We start from the raw sequence: 21,019 nt of genomic DNA on the forward strand, positions 1-21,019 counted from the left end.
GAACAAGCCCGGAAACATCAATTTCATTGCTGTTCAAAGCAGGTGGAATTAAGCAGTGCGATCTGTTCTGGCACATAGGGGTTAATGCGTCCACACACTTACCATGGGATTAGACAGTCTCACCATAGAGCAATGCATTTTTTAAGAGGACCTTGGCTGTATTATCCATTGTCATAACATGTTAAAGGGCAGCCATCATCAGAAAGTGACAGTTTAAAATCAAGTTTTTATGTTCATGTATTGTTTATTTTTAAAATTGTGCCATTTTTCCCGTCTATATCATGAATTTAAGAATATAAAAAAAATTGTAATCTTGCCGTTTTTACAATGGTCACAGGAACTTTTTTAGACTCTTATTCCCTTTACAATGACCTTTGCACACATAAAACACTTGAAGCCAACAGATAGGGTCAGAGTCTGACCATAGTGGCTCATGTACATGTGGATCTCCTGATACAAAAGCAAGAGTCTAAAAAAAAAAAATTCAACAGTGGCCAGTGTGAAAATTGCTAAATTTCAGCTTTTTTTACATATACAGATGGTTCGTTATTATATATGTAATAAAAAAAATGACACATTTCTAAATAATACTTTTAAACACCAGTACCAGATTTATTTAATTGGTAATTTTCTGAAAATTGCTTCTATTCAAGGAGTTGAACCCCGAACTAAAATCTACAGATCCCGGTTCTCTTTATTTATTATTTTTTTTTTTTTAAATGCGGTACATAAAGTTCCAAAACTTTGCAAACAATTGCTCACATACGTGACCATATTTTAGCTCCATACAAAGTTATATGGAGTTGCCATATGTCTCCCATAGAAGTTCCTACCGCGTGTGTATATAATATACATATTCTGCTGGGACCCTGAGTGATCAGCTGTAATCTGTGAAGAAACCCAGAAGTGATTGTTCGATTTCCCTGCAGTGCCTCCACAGCAAAAATGGAGTATTGCATAGAGACCATTCAAATCAATTGGTTGCGTGTGTAATACACAAAATGACAGGTCCTAAAGAGAAAATATAATTTTTCCTTCTAAACAATTCTTAAAAAAAATAAAAACTTTAAATTTCACCAATAAACTAATATTACAGGTTAATACAATATAAAAAAGGCATTGGGCAACATTCACAAATTTCCTATTTTATTGAATTTCCAATGTTTGATTTGCCCTCTGTTATGTACAGATCAATGTGTTATGTTACCGGGTCAAGGACTCGCAATGCGACTTCATCGCCTTCTCAGCTATAAGATGACCTTGTCTTATAACTGTGAAAGTTACTTGTGACCCAATTTAGTTGGGTCAATTTTGTTTATGGTCCCTGACAGATAATTACAGAAGTTTTAAGGGCTCGGCTTTAACCCCTTCATGCCAGAAAAGTCCGCTTTGTTCTTTAATGGTGCAAGGCAATTACTTGCTTTAACTCAAAGTCTTCGACCCCACTGATCATCTCCCTTTTCTGTCTTACCTTGGGAATTTTTGGAAACCAGTACCGGAATAGGATCAAATTCATCATCAGCCCTTTTTTCTGTGTCATCCGGGATATCAAAGCCCGTTAGGAGGTTAGTATCATCTGCAGCGTGCGGAGGAGAAAGAGAGAAGCGGGAAGCTCAGACAGCGAAAGTGAGAAGCCTGTTAGCATTTTTACATACGAGCCAAGCGGGGTACGGGGGGGAACTCGGGAAACAACAACACAAGGGAATGGCCAAGGAGATGTGTGTGGTGAAGAGCCCCATCGTACGCTCTCAGGTCCTCACTATGGATCCTGCTGACAACCCCATACATATAAAGATACCAACACGTCCACATTTCCCCATGAAGTAGAAATGTAATTAAAGATGCCGATGGATTCAGTGGATGACCATGAAATACACAATCACACCAAGAGATCGGACTGTCCACTTAAATCCTAAGGTGTCCATAGTGGCACCAACAAAAGGACAATCTCATATGTGACTTCAGAATAACTGATAACCATGTAAAAATATTAAATTGGCACAAACAAAATTTTTTGTTACCAATGTAAAGTTTCCAAACAACTGGCAGAGAATTTCATGTACATGAAAAGACAAAAATTTATGTTCTGATACAGAGATAATTTCCCCTTTCCAAATGTGACCCAATCATAAAATATCTTTAAAAGTATGGGGTTTTAAGCTGAATAGGCCTCAGGACGTTATTTTTTACTGTTGCCGTATGTTTGTGCCTTCAGCCACCCCTATATTTCTTTGTATATATTCGTGTCACCAACACCGCCAATAAAAAATATAAATTAAAAAAAAATAATGTTGTGTTACATAGTAAGACGGTATGGAAATTACTATTTATTTTAACTAAGTGGATGAATATAAGACTACGTGGCTCTCTAACTATTGTTATATCCAATAACTAAAGGAAACGTTCCCCCCAGAAGAGGAAAATTGATTACTAACGCAGACCGGGATGGAGAGTGATAGGACATGTGCTAAGCATAGTCCTCCACTGATAAAGAAAGAACATGCACTAAAGAGTAGGATCGAGTAATATTGCTAATAAAATAACAAGATCAGTAGTTTTTGGCATTTTTATCAAATGGGTATAACAAGATTTTACAACAATTGGCTGAAAGTTAGAGACTGTTAGAATGAAAAATAATATTTGCCTGCTGGACATTGCTGTGAAACTGGTCACCTACAGTCCTGCAGTGAGGAGTGCTCTTCATCATTCGGGTGACTGCTGTCTGTAGCCAATCACTGACCTCAGGGGCTACATTTGCATGCGTGCCATGTGACTCCTGAGGGCAGTGATTGGCTGAAGCAGTCATGTGAATGATGGATGACTAATCTGTCAGGGACCAGCAGAGCTGGAGGGAAATTACTATTTCCTTATTTTACACTATTCCCTTACTCTCGGCCAAGTTTTGTTAAAGTCCAAAAAATCCACTTGAATGGTAAAATGGTAAAACTTACCACTAATTTATACAAGGATAGATATATGGGAAAATCATCTATATGTAAGTGACCGCATACCAGGTTATATTGGCCTTCAAAAATTATTCAGGATTGGGAAAAAAATGAGGCTTGAAAGATAGGCTTGACACGCCTTGTGATGAAGCAAGATGCGAAACACGCATGAGCTATGTGACACCATTAAGGTATCGAAAAAACATGAGCACTAAGCACTTTATTATTTAAACACTATTACTTTAAATATCATTACTTGGATATTATGTATCTGTACTAATATAGGTCTTATTTTGAAGGCACTAGGCTTTTTTTTTTTTTATGCATGGATTCCACCGCCAGAGATGTTGTCCATTTTTTCCCTGACAGACTGATTTCCTGTAGTAAAACATATGCACACATGTCTATATATGATGGATATTTGATGCCAATTCTGGGAATCCGTGTCAAGAAAGAATTTGTATTGTCAGTCAATCTAGACTGGGAGTCTTTGGACGTTATAGCCAATATTGACGGTTATTCTTGCATCTACCATTGTAATCCCTCTTATGACTACAATCTACGCAACTGGACTGTCTGGATAGGATATTCTTATCACCAAGGATTTTTCTTCTTGTCAGGTTTGTCACAATCCCCATGGGCGTTTTAATGTTTATTAATTTTTCTAATGTTCATTAGTAAATATATCACTTGTTCTCATTATTACACGACTTACATGGCCGTCTGACTGCGCCCTAAGTGTATTGCTATTCGCTGTTCAGTTTAGTTAGTTTTGCCCATAGAAACCTGATATCAGATTTTCTTTATCCAAGGAGTATTTAAAAATTAACAACATGTCATGCCTTTTCCCACATATCATGCTTCAAACAAAGATACCAAATGTCAATTTTTGGTGAAGAATCAACAAGTGGAAAACAATTATGAAGTTGAATTAAATTTATTGGTTATTTTAAATTTTTGTGGAAATTCAAAAACTGAAAAGTGGGGTGTGCAATATTATTCGGCCCCTTTACTTTCAGTGCAGCAAACTCACTCCAGAAGTTCATTGTGGATCTCTGAATGATCCAATGTTGTCCTAAATGCCTAATGATGATAAAAATAATCCACCTGTGTGTAATCAAGTCTCCGTATAAATGCACCTGCTCTGTGATAGTCTCAGAGTTCTGCTCTGTGATAGTCTCAGGCTTCTGTTTGAAGCACAGAAAGCATCATGAAGACCAAGGAACACAACAGGCAGGTCCATGATACCGTTGTGGAGAAGTTTAAAGCCGGATTTGGATACAAAATGATTTCCAAAACTTTAAACATCCCAAGGAGCACTGTGCAAGTGATCATATTGAAATGGAAGGAGTATCATACCACTGCAAATCTACCAAGACCCGGTCGTCCCTCTAAACTTTAATCTCAAACAAGGAGAAGACTAATCAGAGATGCAGCCAAGAGGCCCATGATCACTCTGGATGAACTGCAGAGATCTACAGCTGAGGTGGAACAGTCTGTCCATAGGGCAACATTCAGTCATGCACTGCACAAATCTGGCCGTTATGGAAGAGTGGCAAGAAGAAAGCCATTTCTCAAAGATATCCATAAAAGGTGTTGTTTAAAGTTTGCAACAAGCCACCTGGGAGACACACCAAACATGTGGAAGAAGGAGCTCTGGTCAGATGAAACCAAAATCGAACTTTTTGGCAACAATGCCAAATGATACAGTTGGCGTAAGGGCAACAGCTCATCACCCTGAACACACCATCCCCACTGTCAAACATGGTGGTGGCAGCATCATGGTTTGAGCCTGCTTTTCTTCAACAGGGACAGGGAAGATGGTTAAAATTGATGGGAAGATGGATGGAGCCAAATACAGGACCATTCTTGAAGAAAACCTGTAGGATTCTGCATAAGACCTGAGACTGGGAAGGAGATTTGTCTTCCAACAAGACAATGATCCTAAACAAAGAAAAATCTACAATGGAATGGTTCACAAATAAACATATCCTGGTGTTAGAATGGCCAAGTGACAGTCCAGACCTCAATCCAATTGAGAATCTGTGGAAAGAGCTGAAACCTGTTGTTAGCAAACGATCTCCATCAAACCTCACTGAGCTCGACCTGTTTGCCAAGGAAGAATGTGCAAGAATTTCAGTCTCTCGATGTACAAAACTTACAGAGACATACCCCAAGCGACTTGCAGCTGTAATCGCAGCAAAAGGTGGAGCAACAAAGTATTAAGTTAAAGGGGCTGAGTAATATTGCACACCCCACTTTTCAGTTTTTGAATTTCCACAAAAAAACTTAAATAACCAATACATTTCGTTCAACTTCACAATTGTGTTCCACTTGTTGATTCACCAAAAATTTACATTTGGTATCTTTATGCTTGAAGCATGATATGTGGGAAAAGGTTGAAAAGTTCCAAGGAGCCAAACACTTTGTCAAGGCACACTAACATATATATATATATATATATGTTTTTACACATATCTAATTTGCCTCCCGATATGGTAATTAAGGTTTCTGACTATTTGAACTCTTTGTCAATTTAACCTGTGTTTTACCTTCTCTTTTTAATCATTTTTGACATATTTTGTTTGTTTTTTATGCGTTTTCATTAAAGCTAACAGAGTTATTTGTGACTGCTTTATTCCGGGTTTTTTTTGTACGTTACATTGTATTATTATTGGTTTGTATGTGCAATAAAACTTTTCATAGTATTGTTTTTACACAAAAGGCTCAATTTGCAATGGGTTAGAAGTAAACAAAGATAAAGCGATTAGCTGCTTTGATAAGTCTTGCAGTGAGGATTTAATGAGATGCTATCCATGTAAGCACTAATGGCTAGTGATGAGCGAGAGTCCTTGGATAAGATGTTATCGGAGCATGTTCGGGTGCTAACAGAGTGACTTCTGCGTGCTCTAATACTATGTCCAGGACCCCGCAACTGCATGTCTCGCGTCTGTTCGACAGCCTCAACACACGCAGGGATTGCCTAATGAACAGCCACAAGACATGCAGCCGCGGGGACTCGGACATAGTATTAGAGCACGCCGAAGACACTTGGTTAGCACACGAGGACGCTCATTCATCACTACTAATTACATATTAATTATCAGTGGAAGGCACCTATTGCGTGAGCAGATAAATGGGCGGTAATTTCAAATGTGCTTTTTTTTTTTTTTTTTTTTTTTTTAACATGCATACCCATATTTCAATAACTGAAAGGGGTTTCTTTTATTTTGTCCACCTATACTGTTCTTATAACAGTATGCTTAGCTGATCAATGGCAAAAAAATGATCCAATATCAAGACAAACAATTGTTTGGATGATTATCACCCCATATAAACCCCTCATTACACACTCATTCAGGGCAAGTTCACACGAGCATATAAAACATTGTTCAGAGTTTTATCTAGGAAAGTGGGATGATTTTTATTCTCACTTATCCCCATGCAGCATGTTGCTTTCTTTTTTTTTTTTTTTTTTCTTCAGCAGCAGCTATTAACCATTTACAGGGCCATTTACGGTTTCCTACTTTACAGAGTTGCAATATATCGGATTTAACACTGTGGCTCCGTATGGCATCAGATTTCTTTTTGCGCACCCATAAACTTAAAAATGGGTGAGTATCATCAGACTCACGGAAGAAGCTAGTGCATGCTACAATTTTTAATTTTCACACACAGATTCAGTGAAAAAAATAATCTGTGTTCATCTGCACTGTCCTGTTGAATAACATTGGTCCGAAAACCTGAAATATTATGGCCTCAATTCATCAATTGCGTTTAATTTACGTCATTTTTAGTTTTTGGTTTTTTTTACTCTGGAAGATTTAACACCAAAATGGTGCATGATGTTTAAATTAAAAAATCTAAACTTTTACCTCAAAGAGAGAAACAAAACAAAAATAAAAATGAAGAATCGGGGCCTATTTCATTCAATGATGAAGGTAATGTAAATAGATCGATAAAAGATTATGTCATCCAAGCAATATAACTACAGACTCAATCTCACAGAGGAAAAGTATTAGGCCATGTTCACACTTTCAGTATTTGGTCAATATTTTACCTCAGTATCTGTAAGCCAAAACCAGGAGTGGTGATAAATACAGAAGAAGTGGTGACATGTTTCTATTATACTTTTCCTCTGATTGTTCCACTCCTGGTTTTGGCTTACAAATACTGAGGTAAAAAACTGACCAAATACTGAAAGTGTGAATGTGGCCTTATGAGAACAATATGGAGAAAAATATTAAGTAATATATTGAAATGATATGAGTAAAGGAGTAGACCACCAGAAAACAAATGGGTCAGCCATGGACAATACCCCCCGTCCAATCCACGTGTCACGAGAAGACAACCACCAGATAGGTCTCTTGTTCCTGAAGGCTCATGAATTGGCACCAATTACATACTCCACACATACAGACATACATGCACACATTGCATACACGCATGCAGACATTAACTACATGAATGAGAAAACTACTGCACCAACTACTTCTAGTTTCACCAAACTACAAAGACAATTCGAGATTAAACACGTAAAACAATTGCAGACATTATTACAGAACGTTGTGGCTCAATAGGCAAGGAAAAAACCTAGAAAGAAAATATAGTAGATGAGTTCTCAATGAGGATGTAATTTAGTCTGATCCTCATTATCGGCACGCTTACTCCATCTCATGTTACTGTCAAGCGAGAATACGCCAAAGCACCAGACTATGGATCACACAACGTTATTGTCCTAAATAAGACAATGGATGCAAAATTGAACTTATATTTTCCCTGAAAATACTTGCGGGAATTTTAAGAAGTCTGCGCACCCCTGTTAAAATGACAGGTTTTGCCTTGTAAAAACCATTTCAGAACATTTTCCACCATTGAGGTCACGTATAAACTGTACAATTAAATTGAAAAACTAACAGAAATCGTTTTGGATGGAAAAATAAAAATAAGAGAGCAAAAATAATGTGATTGCATAAATATGCGCACCTTTAAAACTACGGTAATAATGTAAAGGGCACTGCAATAAAGTATTAAACAGCTTTTAGTTTTTTAAGGTCGGAGTCTGTCAGTATGGCACATCTAGATCTTTGCCCTCTTCCTTGCAGTAGTGCTCCAAATCTGTCAGACTGCAAAGGCATACGTGTACAGCGCTCTCTTCAGGAAAAAAAAAAAAATACAGGTTTTTCAATTGGAATCAGACCTGGGCTCTGTCTGGGCCATTCTAAAACAGAACTTCTTCTAGTGAAGTCATTCTTTTGTTGACTTGGAGGTATGCTTGGTGTCATTGTTGTGCTGAAAGGTGAAAATCCTCTTCCCTCTTTTTAGCAGAGACCTGAAGGATTTGATGCAAAATTGATTGATATTTGGCACTGTTCATAGTTCTCTACACCTTGACTAAAGCCCCAGTTCCAGCTGACGAAAAGCAACCCCAAACCATAATGCTGCCTCCACCATGTTTCACTGTGTGCATGGAGTGCTTTTGGTGATGTGCAGTGCTGGCTTTGTGCCAAACATACCGTAAGAAATTATGACCAAAGAGTTCAACCTTGTTGTCATCAGACCATAACATGCTTTCCCACGTTTTTGTCAAGACTTGATGTAGGCTCTGGCAAAATAAAGCCAGGCTTGGATGCTTTTCCGTGTAAGAAAAAGCTTCCATCTTGAACCAGGGGCACCTCGCGGTCGCAGAGGTCATGACCGGTCCCGTGTTAGTGACCATTCTGCCATCACCAGCAGAAACTACAATTGGATGTGTGTCCTCGGACCCAACAGATCTGTGCATAGCAATACATGCTGCTTGCCAGAGGCCAGCAGCTGACGTCAGCGTGCATGTGACTGGGGGCGCAGGGCAGTGACGTCATGCATTTCCTTCGCTTGCACGCTGAAGTCAGCTGCTGGCTTCAGAAGAGGACACTGCGCAGCGGAGCAGAGTTCGCATCTCGGCTTCAGGAAAATGGCCGCCGCGATCTCCATCTGCGCACGCGCGGCATCCCGCGGCCAGCAGAGTGCCGCTTCTGCGCACGCGCGGCCAAAGGAAGATGGCCGCCCCCACCGATCACCAATGAAATAGTGCACATCGCGCTCTTTTCACTCCCCTGTGCAGTGGATTCGGGACCTTGGACATGCGCACACCACTACGCCACCAACGGAAAACTAAGCAAGATCTGGGGGAAGACACCACGCCCATCTGACCAGACCAGCCTGATTGACAGGCGAAAACGATTACTTTGGTAACGTATTTCGGCAGCATAGGTGGGGAATCGGGGTCCACAAAATACACTATTGCAATGCACAGCTCAGGCCCTATTTAACAGTATTTTTATCTCATATGGAAAAAACGGGGTGACAGGTTCCCTTTAACAAAAAAAACACCTGCAAGGGCTCCACAATAATGGCGAAGACAGCTGACTTGACAGATGTCCAGAAGGCAGTCATTGACACACTCCACAAGGAGGATAAGCCACAATAGGGCAATGCTAAAGAAGCTGGCTGTTCACGGAGTGCTGTATCCAAGCATATTAATGTAAAGTTGAGTGGAAGGAAAAAGTGTGGTAGAAAAAGGTGCACAAGCAACCGGGATAACCGCAGCCTTGAAAGGATTGTTAAGAAAAGGTCATTCAAAAAATTTGGGGAGATTCACAAGGAGTGGACTGCTGCTGGAGTCATTGCTTCAAGAGCCTCCACACACAGATGTATCCAGGACATGGGCTACAAGTGTTGCATTCCTTGTGTCAACCCACTCATGACCAATAGACAACACCAGAAGCGTCTTACCTGAGCCAAGGAGGAAAAAGAACTAAAGTATACTAATTTACTAAGATAATGGCTTTTGGGTTTTCATTAGCTTTAAGCCATAATCATTAACATTAACAGAAATAAACACTTGAAATAGATCACTCTGTTTGTAATGGCACTATATAATACATGAGTTTCATTTTTTATAGTGAAGAACTGGAAGAAATTAACTTTTTGATGATATTCTAATTTTATGAGAAGCACCTGTATATACCAGGATGGAGAACATAGATCCATAGACATATATCTATATATAACGCTCTATCAGGATTGGGTGGGGGGGTCCAAATCCTGCAGTGGGGCCTACCAGACTCTAGTTACATCACTGCTTGCTACCCTACCCCACTAAACTAGACAATGAATAGCGTGAGAGATTGTTGTCACATGCAGAACACAACCAGTACTAATATTGCTATAGGCCTCTTGCCAGCCGCCCGGACCAATTTTCTTCTCTTCATCAATTTATGAGGGACATTCAGTTGTAGGCAATGACATGTTGTACCAAATTTAAGTGATATAACAGTCTTCACAGATGATATAGCTAATGTCTTGGAAACGTTTCTTTTGTTTTCACCCATCTCCTCACTGATAATAAAATCCCTTTGCTGTGTTGTAAGTGGTTTACAGACCATGGCTTTTGCTGCAAAATGCAACTAAGAAAATATCAAGAAAATCTTCCTAGAATAGCTAAACTTTAAATAGAGTTACATGAGTGTAAATATGACATGCCAATTCTGAAAACAACCACATCCCCAATTTTAAGAAAGTACTCAAACTTATGCAACCACATTATTTTAGTGTTATTTTTTATCCACTCAAAATGATTTCAGTTTATTACTAAACGAATTTGTACAGATTATAGGTGACATTAAAAAAGGTGGAAAAAGTTCTGGAATGATTCTTCTGGGTAACTTTTTTACACGACAAAAAGCTGGCATTTTAACAGGGGGCGTGTAGAATTTTTGTATTCAATGTATATACATTTAAACTTAACAAATGACTGCATTTATCCGACATGGATCAAGAACATAATATCTGTACATGGCTTGTTTTGCCTTTCCCACTTAAAAACAAAATACACACAGTACAAGAAATGATCTTCAGACTACAGAAACTATTTCTGGAAATGTAAAATCAGGAAATGTCAGATATTTGTGACCTAACAGAAAGGGCGGGCAAACTTCCTGTGTACTTATATTTCTTCAAATTCTTTACATCTGGATTAGAAGGATTAATAATTAAAGATACACTAATGTGAAAGCCAAACCAAAGCCAGCTAGCTGCTGTAGAGGACAGGATAAAAATAATTGTAGATCATCCTCCATCTTCACAATCCGCAAATACTGTCTCACAGTCATCATCTAAACCAAGTTAATGTTTGGCAGGGTGTCCTCTTCTTGGCTATGTCAGAGTAACACATTAGGAGTATACTTTAAAGGTACAATGAAGAATGTGCCTCAGCACTAACAGGCGGGTACCTGCTACCTACCTCCCTGTTGTGCCCAGCGCCGTTCTCCGCCGACACATAGCTGTCACAGACTTTCGCTGATGTAACATCAGAGCGGCAGTTTCTTTTCTGGTAGACAAGGCGGGACTACTGGTGTCATGCTGATTGACAGCTGGCTCTCCACTGCCTAACTCGGGAAGGCCAGCTGTCAATCAGCATGACACAAGTAGTCCTGTCCTGTCAACAGGACAAGAAACTGTTGCTCTGTTGAGAGGGAGCAGTTAAATCTTTGGCAGGAGCGGTCAATGACCGGCACTGGGTACAACAGTGTCGGTCATTGACATATTTATTTATTTTGCCCCAGAAATACCCTTTCTGTATAAATCCGAAGTAAAACTGGCCATACAAGAGATAGCTGCTGGCTTAAGAGAACAAAGTGGAACTGCCAAGCACCTCTTTGAGGGGCTCCTCTCCTCCCCTGTCAGGAGCTGCTCTCCCCTCAACCCCACCCTTGGCAGGAGCTGATCTCCCCGCCACCCCACCCTTGGCAGGAGCTGCTACCTCCCCATCCCAACCTTGGCAGGAGCTGCTCTCCCCCCATCCCGCCCTTGGCAGGAGCTGCTCTCCCACCATCCCGACCTTGGCAGGAGCTGCTCTTCCCCCACTCCACCCTTGGCAGGAGCTGCTCTCCCTCCATCCCGCCCTTAGCAGGAGCTGCTCTCCCCCATCCAGCCCTTAGCAGGAGCTGCTCTCCCCCCATCCAGCCCTTGGCAGGAGCTGCTTTCCCACCATCCCGACCTTGGCAGGAGCTGCTCTCCCTCCATCCCGCCCTTGGCAGGAGCTGCTCTCCCACCATCCCGACCTTGGCAGGAGCTGCTCTTCCCCCACTCCACCCTTGGCAGGAGGTCCTCCCCTCCCCAACCTGCTCTTGGCAGGAGGTCCTTTCTCCCTTCCTGGAAGGAGCTCTTCCCTTTTGAAAACAAAGATCGGGCATTGAAATTCCAACTGCCCAATCATGCCATCTCCTGACTATCTGTAAGGGAGAGTTGAAAGACCCCCCCCCCCCCCCACAACATATCAAATGATCATCGGGTGTGGAGACATTTTTTGGGGTCCTTAAACATATTCTGCTGTATAGGCATAGCTCAGTAGACTATAGTGGGATGTTACATCTTATTGAGACAAAGTATACACAACACTTGGCATGCTTTGGTTTTGCTGTTCTTTCCACAGCCAATGATTCTGTTCATGATCTCTCAGGTAAACATAGAAAAGGCGTGGAGACGTTTTCATTGTGTTACTGGAGGGCCTACAGAGTGATCCTTTCTTTGGTGGTCTTTGAATACATGTAATGCACCATCCTTCAGGTCCTGCACTGGGCATAACACTGGGGGAGATTTATCAATAACATCTAAATCTTAAAGCAGAGCAAACTTAAGACTAAACAATCCTAAAATGCACTAGATATATCTTCGTGTGCATGTTGTTAGATCTGGCACATCTTTAGAAAGTCTAGTCTGAGTTTACACCACTTAGGAGGTACTTTTAGCCAGAAATTTGCATTGAAGTGTTGGTGCACCGTTTGACACGCAGTTCTGCACATTAAGCCAAAGTCCCTTTTATGCTAAACCATGGAGAAAACACAAAGTATCTAAAACATGTTCTAAATGTGGTGCGAGTCATAAAAGACAAGTTTTGGGGGAGCATTCAGCTTGATAAATCTCACCCAATATAATCACTTTTACCTGTTTCTTTCGCATTTAATTTCATGATCATTGCTGGTAAAAGTAGTATCACAAAGTAGCAGGAGTCACTATTTTCACATAGGGCAAATACCAGTAAAAGTGTAAAAAAAAAAAACAAAACAAAAAAAACACACCACTATTGTTCAGAGGCAATTTAAGGCGTTTCCATTCATGTAATGTTCGGTCTAGGCTGCAATTTGTTAAAAAAAAAAAAAAAAAAAAAAAAAAAGCAACTACAAAAAGCAAAACACAAAAACAAAACACGTTATCTTCACACCTCCCCTCGAGTCCACCAGCGAGTCTCTGCCACTGCACCCAGTGTCTGGCATTGGCTGCGGCGGTGAGGTCACGTCGTCAGCCAATCAGTGAGCTCCAAGACTCACACTGGCACAGACACTGAGCTCACCGATTTCCTGCTGAGCTCTCCAGATGTCAGCAGCACAGTCCACATCAAACAGGGGAAGAGGCTGAGACTCAACGGTGGACCCAGGGAAGGCGAGTAAAGCGCGGTTTGTTACTTTTTTTTTTTAAACAAACTGCAGCTGGGACAGATTATCTGAAAGGGAACAACCCTTCTTAATTATGAACAACTCCCATTATACCATGGTATCATAACTGATCCTATACAAGTGGTTCACATAACCTGCCTGTGTTCTCTGGCAGCACCAGAGGGATGAGTACACATCATTGGGACCTCACAAGGCTCCGTACTGGACTTTTCATCTCTACCAGGTCACATTAGGGACAGACAGACGTGTCAGTGAACAGTGGGAGAGAATCTGTCCTAGGACAATCTCAGATGTTACGGATAAGGACGAGCAGCAAACATGGTTACAGGTTCTCCATGTCGGAAGCATTCATTATTCCGTGCCACTATGCAGCCTGTATCTTCCCCCCCCCATGTCATGGACAGCATTAGCTTTACTTTAATGTCTTATGGAGCAAACAGATGAATGGGTATAAATAAAATATGTAAGGTATAAATACAGTATGATACCAGAGGAGGTTCACTAGCGATTCCATGTATTACCTGCAGATGTTGGAGCAGAGAGAGTTACTGGAGCAAACTCATCAAGGAGGTCAGCGGCAGGGTTAGACAGAATAGAGTAGTCAAGCAAGGAGTCCTCCCCGGTAAGGGAGTCTGAAGAGTCCAGAGGGAGGCATTAGAGGAACAGAAAGGGTTAGAAGCATCAGTCCAGGTAATCACAGGAAAGCTACACCATACACGCACTATGGAATAGTGATAGGCACCAAGAGTCACAAGTATATGAAGCGATGGTACACAGGTGATGCTAGAGCGCCAAACGGCATATTGAGCCTTATAGCAGGGTCATTCCTAACATTGAATGTCATCACCATTCCACACAATACACATGATCATTTTCTGATCGGGGGGGTCAGACCACCTGGGATGCCTACCGGTGCTGAGATCAGGGCTCTGAAAATCCTAGGTCAGCACTGTGGTGGCTGCACTTGTGTTTAACAGATCCGTTTAAGTTACATGGGACTGCATGAAAAAGCTGAGCAATGTACTCTAGCATTTATGGCAGCCCTATAGTTAATGAATGGTGACTGGTGGCACTTGCTCTATTCTGACCCGGTATTTCAAAACACTATCCTAAAGGATCGGTGATGATCAAAGCAGTCGGACCCCCGCCAATCAGAAAGTCAGTGCTTAGCCTGTGGACTGGTGATACCTTTCTATATTGGGAGTAACCCCTTAATCATAAAGGCTATTTATCTTTAAAAAAAATATATATATATATATTTTAACATGTCCTATAGACATTTCCGATGGTTGTTGGTGTAACATGTGATGGTTATGCTCTCAGCCCTCCTTGGAGAGTATGATCAGCGGTGTACATCTAGTCCAACGAACAAAGCATTAAGAGGACCATGGAAAGACTGAGGTCCTAACACAGAGACCCTCACAGACAAAACATTTCAACAATGATAGGTAACCTTAAAACGTCACTTTCTTGGAATGCTGATCAAGCAGCAAAAAGATCTGGCGTTCCCCTCACCGGAGTGGAAGGACCTTGGCAAAAACATCCAGCATTTCTGTATGGCAAATGCAAAATATTCTACAAAAACATCCAACACCAACCTGTGCGATTTGAAGTAATGGAGTCTGCCTGGGAAGAGAGGCGTTGGGGCATGGGAGGCTCCAGCCCAGGAATGAGGCTTTCCACCACAGGCTCTGCCTTGCCTTGTGTGGTGAGAGATGGTGGAAATCACCACGTAACACGAAAGAAGGGAGCAGATCACAGCAGCAGAGAAAAGTAGAAATGAGACAGGTAAGAAATCCCAAACGACCATTTTTATTAGTAAAGATCAGCAGTGATATAGTCAGCCCACGTAAGACTTACATTATCCACCAAATTCATTTAGCCCTATAGTTCCTTAAGGATTGAAAAGCAAGGAGCAAGCACGCTTAGAAAAGCAACATCGCTCAGAAATCAACCCATACGTTCTCAGAAATGTCGGGGTACTCCACTCACATACCCCACCTATGTTCATCTTTATGATAGCTGCATTATGGATCACTGACACAAAAGACAAACGCAGATAATTCTGCATTGTACGGCTTAAATCCAGAAAAAAAAGCATTTCACCCCCCAATTCCAGCATCAAAGAGGCTGAAGTTGCACCACTCACATTTCCTACTTTGCATTTGGACCAGAAAGCAAAAATGAGAGAAGAAAGCTCCCAGTAACATGCGCAAAGTGCGACCAAGAGGCGCGAGAAGTCAGGAAACTATAACTGCAGCCAATAGCAGCAGAGCAGGAAGTGATGTCACACGCGGGAGCATCATTTACACATCCTGCTCTGTACATCCCAATAACACAGCCATTTTGTAGCTTACAGTGGTATTAATTGGACTTTTCATCACTTTCTACATGTTAAACATCCTACATCATAGAACAGGGGCTGAAAAGCAGAATAAAACTACTTGTATTATTATTACTATTTCTCATCTTGCTTGCAGAGATATTAGCTTGTAAAGTTAATACTAATTTCCACTGTAACCAAGAGGGCCCCCAGAGAAGAATCTCTGCCAAAGCCCTTGCTTGAGGGGAAAATTAGCATCTAAACTTTTCAAACGAATACATTTGCAAAAGAGTTGAGAAAAAAAAATAAAAATAAATAAAACCACTATATTTTGTTTGTGTTGACATCTTCTGAGATCCAGAACACTGTTACTTTACCACTGATGAACCTGTGTGAGAGCTCATTCTTTGCGTGGCTAGCTGACATTTTTAGTGATACCATTTTGGGGTGTACAAGACCTATTATGGCCTTAACCATTTGGGTTAATTACGTTTACATTTTTATAGACCACGACATTAACAATTATTATTTATGTTTCAACTGAGAAAAGGGGAATGATTACAATTTTTATATATTTTTTTATTTATAAAACCCTTTTTTTCCTTCATATTTTATTTTTGAGTCCTCTTATTAAACTTAAACCTGCAATCTGTGCTGGCGCCAGTAGTCTGCACCCACCAATATGATACTGATGACCTATCCTAAGCATAGGTAACCAATATTAAAGTCCATGTCATGAGGTGGTCACTATTAGGACTACCTGTCCTCCTCTACATAGAATATAGCCTATATCCTTGTCAATGTTCATTACTTCTTCAATACTCAAATTTAAGAATTCTATTGTTGCCCACCTTTCATGGCCTGAGCTTTGTGCTCACCATCATCTGAGCAGATTCTTTATCTACACAACACATCCCGAACCCAAGGTGAATACCACATGTCAGCGGCTTATCTGTGAAGCAGTAAATGTCTGCGGGACATTTAATATTTGGCATTTAGCACAAGTTCACTGCTGACATTCAGCGGAAATGTGCGCTTTCCAGAGATTGCATTGTGAGCATGTGCAGACAATCCTCAGTGATAATGCAGGCAATGTAAGTCAGCGGTCAGAGCTGACAAGGACGACAAGCGAGAATAATCTTACTAGAAAAGGTCATTCCTTTGTAACATCGGAGCTATTCTTCAGGTTCTTCCACAACACGGACAGCTCCTGTCTCTATTTACCATTTATAATTTGATTTTTCATAATTAAGTGGCTCATCATTAAGAGGGGTATTCCAATTTCACTAACTGATGGCTAATCACTAGGATGTGCCTTCACTTTAGGATGGGTTGGAGACTGACCTTATGGGTTTTCCATGACCCCTTCATTCTCAAAACCGATGGAGAACCCAGAGGTTTGACCCCTCATCCGAATTCTCATCTCATAATTGCTATGATATGGCTACTATGTTCTATCGAGGGGTTTTGAACTCAAAAAGTCCACCATCAATCCTGAGACTGAAGCAGCCAAGTCAGTCAAGAAGTGATGGCATGTCCTAGTAATTTGGTAAGAAGTTGATAAGAGTCAGGTACATAAGTAAAATTATTCATAATTTGATTACCTTTACTAAATTGCCTATGGCTGGAGGTTGATTTTTTAATTGAGATATTCAACAACAAATTACTAATGCCCGAGTTGCAATTTTTTCTAATTCTACCATTTCCTACAAACGAGCATGAAGTCAGAGCCTGTCTGATCATGGAAGGTGGTGATCACATAGCTGTAGTGAACACTTTTAGTTATGATAGCCCTTTACTAGGAGGCATTTAAAGGCCACATACACATTAGACAAAAATCATCCAAATCCGTCCAGTCGTCTAATGTGAATGGGGGCTTCCCGAATCTCCCCCAACAGTGATGATGTCAGGGAAGAAAAGGATCTGGCCTGCTGATTTTCAAAAGTCATATTATGACCTCTACTTAAAAAAAAAAAAAGAAAAAGAAAATCAATAATTTTGCAATTTTCACACAGGTCACTGTGGCTTTTTCAGACTCAGGGTATGTGCACACGTTGCGGTTTTTGCTGCGGATCCGCAGTGGTTTTGACGCTGCGGATCCGCAGCAGTTTTCCATGCGGTGTACAGTACAATGTTAACCAATGGAAAACATAAACCGCAGAGCACATGCTGCGGAAAATTCAGCGCGGAAACGCTGCGGAAAAAAAGAAGTAGCATGTCACTTCTTTCTGCGGATTCCGCAGCGGTTTTCAACCTGCACCAATAGGAAAGTGCAGTTGAAAACCCGCAGAGGAATCCGCAGAAGAAACCGTGTGAAAATCCGCAGTGAAAACCGCAGTGGTTTTGCACTGCGGATTTTCTAAATCCGCTGCGGAAAAATCTGCAGCAAAATCCGCAACGTGTGCACATACCCTTATACTTCCTATCTTTTCGGGAAGAGTTAACAGCAGGCTCCTTATCATCAGAGGCAGAATTACAATGGCAGGTTGCATGGCTGTACACGGCTGATAACAGGATCCACCAATCACAATAGCCGATATCACGGCTGACCCTGCTCTCTCGCTTCACAAAATGACCCTTGCACAGGCTCATTACATGCTTCAAATCTAAAGATAGAGTCGGACCATTGTGGCTCTATACATGTGTTATTTCCTGAAACAATAAAAAAAAATCTAAAAAAAAAATCCTAGTGGTCAGTGTGAGAATTGCTGGAGTTCTATATACAGATTGGGACATGTTAAACAAAAAAATATATTTAACACAAAACAGATTTATACAATAGGTTGTTTTCGGATGATAGCTTCCCTTTAATGCAACTATACTGGAAATGTACGGTACATTATACTACTATCAGGATATAAGTCTCTTTCTATAAGAGTAAAAAACTCATTTTAATCCAAAGAGGTTATGAGAATTTTTGCTACTTTTTTTTTTTTTTCTAATAAATGGGGTGTGAATTTTTGCAAGTATTTAAGTGCTTCAACCAAGTGTTACACCACTGCCTCCTCTTCTGTATGTAAGAAAAGGGGAATCAAACAGGATTCCAGAACTAGACATTACACAAGGATGGTTTTGTAGTTTGGAATCATGTAGAGACATAGATGTGTACAGAGCTGTATACACAAATCGTAGGATATTTCCCATCAAGTCTATTTAGAAAGTTGCTTAGTTTAATATTTATCATGAAGCTTTAGCATAATAGGAAGAACTGCAAAAAAAATAAAAGTAAAAAAAAATAAAATAAAATAACTTACATACAGCCTTAACATTTTCTACTTTGTTTTAAACTAAACTTATCTTCTAAAACGTTTGGCATTGTATTGCCGGCACTGTGTGGTTAGACTGCAACATCAACCAAATAATCAACAACAACAAAAAAAAGGTTATGTGCTGCCCCATCCATCCCACAGGTCTTTACCATTCAGTGTCTCTGAGGTGCTCCCAAAAGGATCTGCCAGCTGTACAAGGTGAGGAAGCAGAAGCTGTGGTTCCGGAGATTTCAGACCCTCAATCAATTTCTCTGGGTCAAGCAAGAAGGAAAAAATAGAAAGAAAACAAAAAGGAGGAAGGATAAAAAAAGAACATTTCATGAGGGACAAGCGAAGCTCAGGGCACAGCATGCACATGACAGGCAGAAACACTGCGGCGGACGGCAGAGAGGTGGTGCTTGGCACGGCCATCTATAAAGTGTACCTTCACAATTCACAGAATGTAGCCCCACAGGTAAACTGGCTGCACTCGGCCGCACTTCTCCTGATAACGCTTTGTGAAAAACCTCAGCAAATGCGTCAAGATTACGTTCGTGGGTTACAAGTGTATTGATAGAGTCAGTACCACTGAGCCAGTGTCATTAATCTGAGGGGCACTTACACGGATGTAGAAAATATACAGTCTGTGGAGACTTCTTTATCTGATATACACATACACAGTACTAATACACACGTCCATACACACACACACACCCTCAACAAGCACACCCACATACATACACACACACACATCCTCAACACACCCTAGACAACGAACATGTACATATCTATACACAGAGCTGTACACACACACTTACCGCGCATATACACATATCTATCCACACACACACTTACCAAGCATATATACATATCTATACACATATCTATCCACACACTTACCACACACACACAATCGACAAGCACACCCACATACATACAAACACACATCCTCAACACACCCTAGACAACGCACATGCATACACACATCTATACACAGAGCTATACACACACACACTTACCACACATACACACACTCACGACACGAACATACATAGATTCTTGACACCCATAACACAAACTTACACACACACACCATCGACACCCACATACATACACACACAAATTATATAATACATGCATGTATATATGCGCATATGTACATACAAATATACACACACACACACACACACACACCATGTTAATTAGTTTCTACAATAGACTGTTTAATTGCTAAAATTTGGAGTTCTGCTCATTCAATCACTGGGTGAAAAGTCGAGGTACACTTTATATAATAAGCACACACAGGAATAAAGCACAATAACGATTGCATTCACTTTAAGGTACAAATTCTTAAAGGCAGCCTGTCCTCTGTTCCATAGCACCAGCAGCATGGATCAGAGCCGCGCTGCATGACTGAAGCCAAGTATTTACATCTCTGAACCACTCTGGAGTTTGAGAGAAAATATATAGGGGACCCAGGCTGGGGTGGGCTAGTCTAGTCTCTGACTACGGTTCTTGGCCTGCTTCTCCCAGTGCCTCTCCAGGTGATGGACAAGCGTCTCCCATAGCGAGAGATCTGTCAATCATCCAGAGTGATACTGGGAGAAACAGGCCAGGAGCGGCACCAGACTAGTCCAGTGTGTGGCTATCTTTCCCAGCTGGATCCTCCATCTTCTTTGAAAAGTCAGACTGTTTCAGAGAAATACACACCTGGCTGCAATCGTGTAGCCAGGCTCTTAGTGATGCTGACAATGATCTGGGCAGCATAAATTAAGGGACAGGTTCCCTTTAAAGAGAACCTGTCAGGACAATCTTACTACCGAAACTACTGTATGCCTGTAAAACTCCTAGTATAGCACAGAAACAATAAAAACACCTGTTTAATAATAATTCAATGTGCCAGCCTTAAAAAAAAATAATCAAGGTTACTGGCCACATGTAAATTACCAGGGAAGTGCATTGGGGAAGTGTAGATCTAGTGGGTGCAGACACGCCTCTAGTGCACTT

The 21,019-nt window shown here is 40.8% G+C and overlaps 1 protein-coding gene across 18 annotated transcripts in view; it reads right to left on the reverse strand.

Annotated features, from left to right (window-relative positions):
• AAK1 (AP2 associated kinase 1) overlaps positions 1-21,019 on the reverse strand; it is a 130,878-nt gene that overhangs the window by 20,733 nt on the left and 89,126 nt on the right. For 4 of the 18 annotated variants that reach the window (XM_077263055.1, XM_077263054.1, XM_077263067.1 and 1 more), the window contains 4 exons: positions 19,183-19,284; positions 15,040-15,141; positions 13,963-14,073; positions 1,472-1,576 (listed from right to left, as the gene is read on the reverse strand). The exons of 1 other annotated variant lie outside the window; for it this stretch is intronic. In XM_077263055.1, coding sequence (XP_077119170.1) covers positions 1,472-1,576; positions 13,963-14,073; positions 15,040-15,141; positions 19,183-19,284 — 420 coding nt within the window. The remainder of the gene's footprint in view (positions 1-1,471; positions 1,577-13,962; positions 14,074-15,039; positions 15,142-19,182; positions 19,285-21,019) is intronic. 13 more of the 18 variants (XM_077263060.1, XM_077263057.1, XM_077263072.1 and 10 more) reach the window with 5 other exon arrangements.

The sequence above is a fragment of the Ranitomeya variabilis genome, chromosome 5, assembly GCF_051348905.1.
Source record: "Ranitomeya variabilis isolate aRanVar5 chromosome 5, aRanVar5.hap1, whole genome shotgun sequence".
NCBI lineage: Eukaryota > Metazoa > Chordata > Amphibia > Anura > Dendrobatidae > Ranitomeya > Ranitomeya variabilis.